Below are 13,157 nucleotides of genomic sequence, written 5' to 3' on the forward strand. Positions count from 1 at the left end.
TGTGCAAAACTGATAGAGACATACCCCAAGCGACTTACAGCTGTAATCGCAGCAAAAGGTGGCGCTACAAAGTATTAACTTAAGGGGGATGAATAATTTTGCACGCCCAATTTTTCAGTTTTTGATTTGTTAAAAAAGTTTGAAATATCCAATAAATGTCGTTCCACTTCATGATTGTGTCCCACTTGTTGTTGATTCTTCACAAAAAAAATACAGTTTTATATCTTTATGTTTGAAGCCTGAAATGTGGCAAAAGGTCGCAAAGTTCAAGGGGGCCGAATACTTTCGCAAGGCACTGTACGTTATATTCTTCAATAATCAAAGGCTGAATAAAAGCATTTATGTATCAATCGCAGATTGCCTTTTTAAATAAACCAAAAGGGGTTGTGGTTTCCAACATAAAAGAGGAGCAACTCCTAAGAGTCTACATTATACTACAGTAAATCAAATTGCACATCCATGGAGTCATCAGCAGTAATTCCTGCATGGGCCACAGGGTGGTGTGCACTGCACTCTCTATGTAAAAGACACTGGATGGACAGTCTTTGACGTGTAACTTGGCCATTTTTTCTTTCTCTCAAAATGTTTCTCTCCATTTACCCGGTGTTTTATGTACACAGTGTGTGGGAGTTAGTCTCCTAAACAACTAAATGTATCAAAAGCTTAGCGTAGAGGCCAGGATATCCAGTGGACGACTGAAGAGAACAGCATGTCCCGTAGACAGGCCAGGATATCCAGTGGACGACTGAAGAGAACAGCATGTCCCGTAGACAGGCCAGGATATCCAGTGGACGACTGAAGAGAACAGCATGTCCCGTAGACAGGCCAGGATATCCAGTGGACGACTGAAGAGAACAGCATGTCCCGTAGACAGGCCAGGATATCCAGTGGACGACTGAAGAGAACAGCATGTCCCGTAGACAGGTCAGGATATCCAGTGGACGACTGAAGAGAACAGCATGTCCCGTAGACAGGCGAGGATATCCAGTGGACGACTGAAGAGAACAGCATGTCCCGTAGACAGGCCAGGATATCCAGTGGACGACTGAAGAGAACAGCATGTCCCGTAGACAGGTCAGGATATCCAGTGGACGACTGAAGAGAACAGCATGTCCCGTAGACAGGCCAGGATATCCAGTGGACGACTGAAGAGAACACCATGTCCCGTGGACAGGCCAGGATATCCAGTGGACGACTGAAGAGAACAGCATGTCCCGTAGACAGGCCAGGATATCCAGTGGACGACTGAAGAGAACAGCATGTCCCGTGAACAGGCCAGGATATCCAGTGGACGACTGAAGAGAACAGTATGTCCCGTAGACAGGCCAGGATATCCAGTGGACGACTGAAGAGAACAGCATGTCCCGTAGACAGGCCAGGATATCCAGTGGACGACTGAAGAGAACAGCATGTCCCGTGGACAGGCCAGGAGATCCAGTGGACGACTGAAGAGAACAGCATGTCCCGTGGACAGGTCAGGATATCCAGTGGACGACTGAAGAGAACAGCATGTCCCATGGACAGGCCAGGAGATCCAGTGAACACACACACATCCTTTCATTGTTCTGGCTGTGCAATCATATAATTGAATAAGGCCTGCTCAGACACAGAACCTTAGCGGAACCTGCTTTAACAGCTGACACTTTATTTCCCTTCCATTTGGCATACAATTGAATAAACAAAAAAAAGAAGACAGTACACTAGGAAACCATTTTTTTATTTTTATAAAGGATGATATTAAAACACCTTAGATAAAATGTTGGCAAAACGACGAACACAGCTCATTTATCACGAAACCCTCTGATATTGCCAACTACTTGAATTACTCTTTCCATTGGCAAGATTAGAACATTTAGACATGACATGCCAAAAGCCAGCTCAACCTTCATAACCATGCATGCTTGACCAAATTATGAAAGACAAGCGTTGTAATGTTTTATTCTGTAAAGTGAGTGGGGAAGAGGCAAAAACATTTATTGTTGTCTATCAATAATGACAAACCACCTGGGGCCTCATTTATCAACTGTGAATACATTTCTTACACAATTGTGGCATAGGTGGAGATTCTAGAATGTATAAATTATTGGGATTCATCACAGATTCTACATTATATTGACCAGATACTCTAGTGGCCGCTGTAACAATGAAAATACATTTCTTCAACAATGGAAGGCAGGTGAGAACATTCTAGCCAATGAAAGGGCAGATACGCATGTGAACAACAGGCACAACTCTGATATAAAGTGTTTTTTCTCAAAGTTGCCAGGATGTTAAACGTCCTACTTATATCAGTACACTCGTAAAAACCTAAGCATTACAAAACTTCTATTTGATCACATAAGCCACACACGCGTAGCAAATAAGCAATTACATTTTTTGTTAACCAAATTCAACACTGTCATTGACCTCCGAAGAAAAACTCCTTGCTTGGTGAAGTAAAAAAAACTAAAAACTCTGCTGGAGAAGAATGATTTTAGGCCCGGTTATCCCTCGTTTTGCCTCTTCCTCTATTGATTTAGCAAACTGTCGCAAGTAACATATACACTGAGTGTTCAAAACATTAAGGACACCTTCTTAATATTGAGTTGCACTGGCCCATGTTGACTCCAATGCTTCCCACAGTTGTGTCAAGTTGGCTGGATGTCATTTGGGTGGTGGACCATTCTTGATACACACAGGAAACTGTTTAGCGTGAAAAAGCTTGCAGTTCTTGACACAACCGGTGCAGGGCACCAACTACCATACCCTGTTCAAAGGCACTTCAATCTCCGTCTTACCCATTCAGCCTCTGTATTCCACACATGCACAATCCATGTCTCAATTGTCTCCATATTTAAAAAATCCTCCGTTAACCCGTCTCCTCCCATTCATCTACACTGATTGAAGTGGATTTATCAAGTGACATCAATAAAGGATCTTAGCCTTCACCTGGATTTGTATACTCAGAGTACAAATGTTTTCAATGACAAATCAGGGTCATGAACGAGTGCTACAACCTCGCTTGGAAAACGCCCTCCATTCACCTTTTATGGTAACAGAAACATCCTCATTTGCTGTATGATTTGAAGATGTTGGAACTGGGCCATGATAGTAAAAAAAAAAGACAATGGCAAATGTGATCATATATCTGTTGAGGTTTGGATAGAATGACGCAGTGACTTTTCCAAACTAAAAAATGCGAGTGCCAAAACACTGACCGTGCAATTTCGAACAATTCAAAAGTAAATGCTACAGCCCACACCATTTTGTTTTTCCATTATTATGTTTCTATCTCCTGCCTTGGTGTACGCTCTGACATGAAATAGGATATGATGTCGGCGCTCCTAATCCTATTGCACAGCAATACTGTAGCCTACCCATACAGTCAAGCATGCTTGGCTATTGAATGAGTGATTGATAAATGGTAGCCTACTATTTGTTGTGTAGCGGGAATAATTTAAAGTTATGTCAGAAAAGGAGCTACATGTAATATGATTATGATTTAGGCCTATATAATAAAAGTAAAATAAATAGACGACATACTGCAATGCGATCTCTTTACCAATGGCAAATGCATCTGTTTTATCATTAGGCCCCTGTTTTAATGTTTTTATTAGTTTACCATTATTATAATTCCAGTGGTGTTGAGACAACTGCTACTTTTACTTGACTACATTCCTAAAGAAAATAATGTACTTTTTACTCCATACATTTTCCCTGACACCCAAAAGCACTCGTTACATTTTTAATGCTTAGCAGGAAAGGAAAATGGTCCAATTCACGCACGTATCAATTGAATATGCCTGGTAATCTCTACTGCCGCTGATCTGGTGGACTCACTAAACACAAATGCTTCGTATGTAAATAATGTCTGAGTGTTGGAGTGTGCCCCTGGCTATCGGTAAAAATATATACACTGCTCAAAAAAATAAAGGGAACACTTAAACAACACAATGTACCTCCAAGTCAATCACACTTCTGTGAAATCAAACTGTCCACTTAGGAAACAACACTGATTGACAATAAATTTCACATGCTGTTGTGCAAATGGAATAGACAACAGGTGGAAATTATAGGCAATTAGCAAGACACCCCCAATAAAGGAGTGGTTCTGCAGGTGGTGACCACAGACCACTTCTCAGTTCCTATGCTGTTCTGGTCACTTTTGAATGCTGGCGTTGCTTTCACTCTAGTGGTAGCATGAGACGGAGTCTACAACCCACACAAGTGGCTCAGGTAGTGCAGCTCATCCAGGATGGCACATCAATGCGAGCTGTGGCAAGAAGGTTTGCTGTGTCTGTCAGCGTAGTGTCCAGAGCATGGAGGTGCTACCAGGAGACAGGACAGTACATCAGGAGATGTGGAGGAGGCCGTAGGAGGGCAATAACCCAGCAGCAGGACCGCTACCTCCACCTTTGTGCAAGGAGGAGCAGGAGGAGCACTGCCAGAGCCCTGCAAAATGACCTCCAGCAGGCCACAAATGTACATGTGTCTGCTCAAACGGTCAGAAACATACTCCATGAGGGTGGTATGAGGGCCTAACGTCCACAGGTAGGGGTTGTGCTTACAGCCCAACACCGTGCAGGACGTTTTTCATTTGCCAGAGAACACCAAGATTGGCAAATTTGCCACTGGCGTCCTGTGCTCTTCACAGATGAAAGCAGGTTCATACTGAGCACATGTGACAGACCTGACAGTCTGGAGACGCCGTGGAGAACGTTCTGCTGCCTGCAACATCCTCCAGCATGACCGGTTTGGCGGTGGGTCAGTCATGGTGTGGGGTGGCATTTCTTTGGGGGGGCCGCACAGCCCTCCATGTGCTCGCCAGAGGTAGCCTGACTGCCATTATGTACCGAGATGAGATCCTCAGACCCCTTATGAGACCATATGCTGGTGCGGTTGGCCCTGGGTTCCTCCTAATGCAAGACAATGCTAGACCTCATGCGGCTGGAGTGTGTCAGCAGTTCCTGCAAAAGGAAGGCATTGATGCTATGGACTGACCCGCCCGTTCCCCAGACCTGAATCCAATTGAGCACATCTGGGACATCATGTCTCGCTCCATCCACCAACGCCACGTTGCACCACAGACTGTCCAGGAGTTGGCGGATGCTTTACTCCAGATCTGGGAGGAGATCCCTCAGGAGACCATCCGCCACCTCATCAGGAGCATGCCCAGGCGTTGTAGGGAGGTCATACAGGCACGTGGAGGCCACACACACTACTGGGCCTCATTTTGACTTGTTTTAAGGACATTACATCAAAGTTGGATCAGCCTGTAGTGTGGTTTTCCACTTTAATTTTGAGTGTGACTCCAAATCCAGACCTCCATGGGTTGATAAATTTGATTTCCATTGATAATTTGTGTGTGATTTTGTTGTCAGCACATTCAACTATGTAAAGAAAAAAGTATTTAATAGGAATATTTCATTCATTCAGATCTAGGATGTGTAATTTTAGTGTTCCCTTTATTTTTTTGAGCAGTGTATATATGAAAATTGTGCCGTCTTGTTTGCTTACTATAAGGAATTTGAAATGATTTGTACATTTACTTTTGATACTTACGTATATTTAAAGCCAAATACTTTGACTTTTACTCAAGTAAAGGGTCAATTTTAGGGTTAATTTTACTTGAGTCATTTTCTATTAAGGTATTTGTACTTTTACTCAAATATGACAATTTGGTACTTTTTCCACCACTGTATAATTGCTGTGCATCAAAAATCTCCCAAATCACCCAAATCCAGATAGCTGATGTTCTGAAAGAGCTGCAAAATCTGGACCCCTACAAATCAGCCGGGCTAGACAATCTGGACCCTCTCTTTCTAAAACTATCTGCCGAAATTGTTGCAACCCCTATTACTAGCCTGTTCAACCTCTCTTTCGTATCATCTGAGATCCCCAAAGATTGGAAAGCTGCTGCGGTCATCCCCCTCTTCAAAGAGGGAGACACTCTAGACCCAAACTGCTACAGACCTACATCCATCCTGCCCTGCCTTTCTAAAGTCTTCGAAAGCCAAGTAAACAAACAGATCACCGACCATTTCGAATCCCACCGTACCTTCTCTGCTATGCAATCTGGCTTCCGAGCTGGTCATGGGTGCACCTCAGCCACGCTCAAGGTCCTAAACGATATCATAACTGTGCAGCCGTATTCATCGACCTGGCCAAGGCTTTCGTCTCTGTCAATCACCACATTGTTATCGGCAGACTCAACAGCCTTGGTTTCTCAAATGACTGCCTAGCCTGGTTCACCAAATACTTCTCTGATAGAGTTCAGTGTGTCAAATCGGAGGGCCTGTTGTCCGGACCTCTGGCAGTCTCTATGGGGGTGCCACAGGGTTCAATTCTCGGGCCGACTCTCTTCTCTGTATACATCAATGATGTCACTCTTGCTGCTGGTGATTCTCTGATCCACCTCTACACAGACGACGCCATTCTGTATACTTCTGGCCCTTCTTTGGACACTGTGCTAACTAACCTCCAGGCGAGCTTCAATGCCATACAGCTCTCCTTCTGTGGCCTCCAACTGCTCTTAAATGCAAGTAAAACTAAATGCATGCTCTTCAACCGATCGCTGCCCGCACCTGCCCGCCCGTCCAGTATCACTACTCTGGACGGTTCTGACTTAGAATATGTGGACAACTACAAATACCTAGGTGTCTGGTTAGACTGTAAACTCTCCTTCCAGATTCACATTAAGCATCTCCAATCCAAAATCCAAAATTAAGCCTTATCTCAGTTCACTGGTCACCATAGCAGCACTTAACCGCAGCACGCGCTCCAGCAGGTATATTTCACTGGTCACCCCCAAAGCCAATTCCTACTTTGGCTGCATTTCCTTCCAGTTCTCTGCTTCCAATGACTGGAACGAACTGCTAAAATCGCTGAAGCTGGAGACTCTTATCTCCCTCACTAACTTCAAGCACCAGCTGTCAGAGCAGCTCGAAGATCATTGCACCTGTACATAGCCCATCTGTAAATAGCCCATCCAACTACCTCATCCCCATACTGTATTTATTTATTTGTTTTGCTCCTTTGCACCCCAGTATCTCTACTTCCACATTCATCTTCTGCACATCTATCACTCCAGTGTTTAATTGCTATATCGTAATTACCTCACCACTATGGCCTATTTATTGCCTTACAGCTCTTATCTTACCTCATTAGCACACACTGTACACAGTATATACTTTTTTTCTACTGTATTATTGACTGTATGTTTGTTTATTCCATGTGTTGTTGTGTTGTTGTTTGTGCCGAACTGCTTTACTTTATCTTGGCCAGGTCGCAGTTGTAAACGAGAACTTGTTCTCAACTAGACTACCTGGTTAAATAAAGGTGAAATAAATAAACAAATAAAAATCCAACAAACGAACAATAAGCCTATTTGCTTGAAATACAGTTGATCAAGCATCCTCGAAGTTGTGCCCATGCACGTAGATAAATGAGGCCCTTGGTACTGACAACTTGAATGGAGAATTACTGAGGATGTTACCGGACTATATTGACACTCCTATTTACCATCTGGGTCTTTCCATTTTATTTCAGCAAGCCACACTCACCATCTCAGATTTTTCTGAAATGGTTTCTGTTGTTAGACAGAAACAGATCATCATTCCTGCAACATTTTATTGAAAGACAATTTGAACTCTAAGAAATAAAGTTCATTGATGCCACCCAACTTGGCGATTTCAATTTATAGGATGCATATAATATTCAATAAATATAGTACCCAACTTCAGATCTGGCCCAAAACTCTTCTTAATAATGATTAAGAAGTGAGGAATAAATGGTTAAAAGCCACCCACAGACCCCCCACAACAAGCCCACCCCAATGGCCAATATGCAGTATCAGTTCTCTATGTTTGTCAAGAAGTATGAAGCTGTGACTTGGAGAATTGTTTAATCAACCTATGCAATGTATTTTCAGGGAATTTGGTGATGGTTTTCAGTCATTGAATCAGTCATTGAAGTTGTTAGGTTAATTTCCCATCATACATCCTGATATTACCAGGTTCTGACCATATGGTGCTAAAAATGAAAAATTAATTGGCCAATTTGGGTACAATCAATTAGCTTAATTTTGCAATATTCAATTTATCTTTCAACAAAAAAATATTTCAGGAATGCTAATCTTATCTGTTTGTAACTACAGAAATGATTTCAGAACAATCTGAGATCGTCTTGTGCTTTTTGAGATCGTCTTGTGCTCTTCAATCTAAGCCTACAGGAAAGTTTTTGTCCTTAGACCTGGAGGGAAGCAAACGTCATTCCGCTTACCAAGAATAGCAAAGCACCCTTTACTGGTTCAAACAGCCGACCAATCAGCTTGCTACCAACACTTAGTAAACTTTTGGAGAAAAAAATGTATCTGTTGGACCAGGTACAATGCTATTTCACAGTAAACAAATTAACAACATTCTTTCAGCATGCTTATAGGGAAGGGCACTCAACATGTACGTACTGACACAAATGACTGATGATTGGCAGAGATAAATTGATAAGATTGTGGGAGCTGTTCTGTTAGACTTCAGTGCAGCTTTTGATATTATCAATCATAATCTGCTGCTGGAAAAACATATGTGTTATGACATTGCATCCTCTGCTATATTGTGGATCGAGAGATACCGGTCTAACAGAACACAGAGGGTGTTCTTTAATGGAAGAAAATCCAGGTAGAGTCAGGCATTCCCCAGGGCAGCTGTCTAGGCCCCTTACTTTTTTCAATCTTTACTAATGACTTGCCACTGGCTCTGAGTAAAGCCTGTGTGTCTATGTATGCTGATGACTCAACACTATACACGTCAGCTACCACAGCTTAACAAAGAGCTGCAGTTAGTTGCAGAATGGGTGTATCGGTCCACTAAACCCAGAGTTTTAAAGGCCCTTTGCACTACTTTTGTGAAGAAAAAAAACACTTTTTGGTTTATTTTTATTTTTCAGGAGGTTATGGTTAAAGAAAAGAGAAAAAAAATGTTGCCTGAATCTTAAGTAGAGCTCAGATCGATTTTTGAGGCCAAATTAACTTCCCCTTTCATGTAAGAACATCATGACCATCATGCTTTTGTGGAAAGAGGACCATTTTCTACATGGAATGTATTTATTCACACACAAAAAAAAAGGTTTTTGTTGTTGTTTCTATTACACAGTGACATTGTCCTTTTAAGACAATATTGCCCCTTTAAGAGCTCTGTTGCACAGCTGCCCCTTAACCATGCTTGAAACTCAATTTGTAAAACTGCATTTGTATAATGATGCCATACGCACAATTGAAGGAGTAGAGAAATAAGCGTGGTAGCAATGTAAAACTGGGATCCCCCTCTGCTTTCAAAATACCTTTGCCAAAACTATTTACAAAAGTGTTTTCCCACAAATTGTAGTACATTTACTGCTTGTCAGTATGGCTCTTGCAACTTGAATGTGGCCGGAGAGGAATATTTATCTTGCATAGAACACACAACAAGCCGACTCTGTAAATAGGTAAGCTATTCTACTATGGGGTTGTCTGATTTAGTTTTAATAACAACATAATATGGCAAAAATAGTAGCACTGGAAAGTTACATCCTGAGTGATGAAGTATAGGCTTTGAATTATTTTGCCAGCAGCTACAGGCATAGCCTTGGGAAGTAGCTGTGGAGCTTCCAAGTGGGGCAGCAGTCTAAGGCACTGTATCTCAGTGCTAGAGGTGTCACTACAGACACCCTGGTTCGAATCCAGGCTGTATCACAACCGGCTGTGATTGGGAGTCCCATAGGGTGGCTGTCACGCCCTGACCTTAGAGATCCTTTTCATTGTCTCTATTTTGGTTTGGTCAGGGCGTGAGTTGGGGTGGGCATTCTATGTTTTGTGTTTCTATGATTTTCTATTTCTAGGTTTTGGCCGGGTATGGTTCTCAATCAGGGACAGCTGTCTATCGTTGTCTCTGATTGGGAACCATACTTAGGTACCCTTTTTTCCACCTGTGTTTGTGGGAAGTTAACTTCTTTGATATAGGGTGCACTCTTTTAATGTTTGGATAAAAAAACGTTCCCGTTTTAAGCACGATATTTTGTCACGAAAAGATGCTCGACTATGCATATAATTGACAGCTTTGGAAAGAAAACACTCTGACGTTTCCAAATCTGCAAAGATATTATCTGTGAGTGCCACAGAACTGATGCTACAGGCGAAACCAAGATGAAATTTCAAACCGGAAATGCCCCAGATTTTGAAGGCGCTGTTTTCCAATGTCTCCTTATATGGCTGTGAATGCACCAGGAATGAGTTTACACTTTCTGTCGTTTCCCCAAGGTGTCTGCAGCATTGTGACATATTTGTAGGCATATCATTGGAAGATTGCCCATAAGAGACTACATTTACCAGGTGCTCGCTTGGTGTCCTCCGTTGCAATTATTGCGTAATCTCCACCTGCGTGTATTTTTCCATTTTCTTCAGAGGAGAAACCCAACTGCCAGGAATGACTTATCATCGAATAGATATGTGAAAAACACCTTGAGGATTGATTCTAAACAACGTTTGCCATGTTTCTGTCGATATTATGGAGTTAATTTTGAAAAAAGTTTGGCGTTGTAATGACTGAATTTTAGCCAAACGTGATGAACAAAACGGAGCGATTTCTCCTACAGAATTACAGAATATCTACATAGACGTACAGAGGCCCATTATCAGCAACCATCACTCCTGTGTTCCAACTCTCTGGAGTTAAAAAAGCCTCAAACCCATCTCTGCTTTAAAGAGTAGTCACAAACAGTTCCCAACACAAACTATGAGGAAAAAAGGTGAGGCCTGAATCACTGAATCCCTTTCACAAGAAAACCACCCACCTACAAACACCATTTAGTTGCTCAATGAGTGAAATTAAACAGTATCAAGATGCTGCTATGAATATATAGCAGAGGACAGGGGACAGATACCCCAGACAAAGACAAAAACCTACCCTCAAACAGAGTGTTTGATAATGTGTACACCAATCCTGACACCCCCGAGGAGCAGTCAGGTGAACCTGGGGTCACCAGAGAGTGGGCCAGAGAATTAGGGTTCAACTCCCTCGGAGTCTGGAGAGGCGAGGGGTGAGGCGGTATTTACCTGACTGTGGTGGGACAGGGTCTACGGAGTGTTTTGATACTGATCGCTCTGACTACACTCCTACTACTACTCCAAGGACATCAGCCAGAGAGAAAGTCAGATGTCTCTCCTCAAGACCAACTGCACTGAGGAGCCAGACCAGTTACAGAGAGAGAAAGAACGGCTCAACCTGATTAGACAGTTTCGTATATATTTTCTTAACGCCTCATAATTCCGCTGCTCTATCGATCGCTCCATGCATTCAGTCGGAAACTGCCGTCCTAGAAGGTGTTTGTGCAGATGTCAAAATGAGGGGAATTGTACAAAACCAACTCATAAGCGATTGGATCATCTCTAACCAATCAGAGTATCAAAGCCAATGACGTCATTCATGATTTGTGTAACCCGTCTCTGGCCCAACCCATTGGTTTTTGGGACCAATCAGAATGACCAGAATGTTTTCACATTCTACAAGACGTCAAGGAGGAAAGCAAATCCAGACTCATCCTGGAGAAGAAACACTAGTGGGTGTGGCTTTTGGCCAGAGTGATGTGGAGGGGTAGTCAACTCACTAACTATTTCCAAGGATGCAGAAGCTTTAAAGCCCCAATGCAGATGTTTTTATCTCAATATAAAATCATTTCTGGGTAACAATTAAGTACCTTACTGTAATAGTTTTCCATAAAATTGTAAAAAAAAATAAAAAAAAGAAGCAAAAAACTATTTCTCAAGCCATAATTTTGCTAGGACTGTCTGGGCATGCCCTGAGTGGGGAGGGACTGGGATATGTCATCTGAAAAATAAGCTAGCTGTTATTGGCAGAGAGGTTTGTAACTCTCTCTCTCTCTTTTTTTTTTTTTTTACCTGCCAAAGTGATTTTGTTTTAGTTGTAGTTTTTTATTGGTCTACTATATTAACTTAAACCGCCGGGGGATGTCACCAGTCAAGCCAAAACTTGCAGACCTGGTGATCATTAATAACGAAGAGGAACAGAGATTTATGAACTGGATACCATACTGTACAAATGTATCTTTCAATCAATTGTTTAATTTCCCATTATCATTTTGTACAAGTGTTCTTTATGCTTATGCTTATTCAATAAAAAATTGAAACCCCCCCCCCCAAACAAAAAGCTGTTGTGTGTATTGTAGACTAGTGCATGCCAGGGTTGTGTAGTTCAGGCTAGCTATAGTTGTGTAGAACTGTACAGTAGTAGTACATGTACAGTTGTAGCAGAGGTCGTGTGTACTATTTACCTGGTCGTGGTCCTGGGAGAAGGCCTGGAGGATGTCTGTCTGTCGGGTGTAGTTTCCGTTGGAGTCCTGGAGGCCCTGCAGCAGCCTCTCCTTCAGTACCAGGACAGAGACACGGAGCTGGTGCCACAGCAGCTGGACACTGCGGATGTCCACGATGATGTTCACAGAGTAGGACAGCAGCTTCAGGGAGAACTCGGTCTCCAGCAACGCGTGGATCTGCTCTACATGGTCCGAGATGTCCTCGCAAATGTCCTACACACACACACACACACACGCACACACACACACACACACACACACGATTTTTAAGAGAACCAGAGAGAAAGAAATCCTAACATCTCCTACAAAGACAAGTGTTTTTATATGCTCAACTACAAAATAAACTTGCAGTATAACAACGAGTTTTCACTATGTACCACAATACTTGTTACACTTACAGATGTAATTACACAGGAATGACATCACTAATGTAACTGTTAGCTCACTCTTTTTCACGCAATACAAACGTACACATTTCAATCAAAGTATCTATAGGCTGCCAGTGTACGCACCCTGAAGTGGACTCGGCATGTCACATAGCTTTTAAGAGAACCGGAGAGAAATCAATCCTGAGATGAGAAGTCTTTGTATATGCTGAACTACAACAACAACAACAAAAAATCTCGAAATAAACTTGGAAGTTATCAGACTCAATACGGAGCAGACAAACATGTTAGGATTGTGAGTGCCACTGCCAGGACAGTAAAAGCAGAAGCAGGTGACGATTAAGTCATTAAGTTCCATCTTTAAAATATGAGTCAAAGTCACAAGAATGGAGTATTTATATCTACACATAGCGCACATTGCAGAGAAAATGG

At 42.4% G+C, this 13,157-nt stretch overlaps 1 protein-coding gene and 1 long non-coding RNA gene across 5 annotated transcripts in view; one reads left to right on the forward strand and one right to left on the reverse strand.

Moving 5' to 3' along the window:
* LOC149975193 (uncharacterized) overlaps positions 1-13,157 on the forward strand; it is a 356,113-nt gene that overhangs the window by 321,223 nt on the left and 21,733 nt on the right. The window lies entirely within an intron of this gene.
* LOC110497689 (A-kinase anchoring protein 6) overlaps positions 1-13,157 on the reverse strand; it is a 197,822-nt gene that overhangs the window by 147,114 nt on the left and 37,551 nt on the right. For all 4 annotated transcript variants that reach the window (XM_036954675.2, XM_036954676.2, XM_036954677.2 and 1 more), the window contains one exon: positions 12,301-12,552. In XM_036954675.2, coding sequence (XP_036810570.1) covers positions 12,301-12,552 — 252 coding nt within the window. The remainder of the gene's footprint in view (positions 1-12,300; positions 12,553-13,157) is intronic.

Source organism: Oncorhynchus mykiss, chromosome 19, assembly GCF_057628025.1.
Source record: "Oncorhynchus mykiss isolate SJ-2025 chromosome 19, ASM5762802v1, whole genome shotgun sequence".
NCBI classification, from domain to species: domain Eukaryota; kingdom Metazoa; phylum Chordata; class Actinopteri; order Salmoniformes; family Salmonidae; genus Oncorhynchus; species Oncorhynchus mykiss.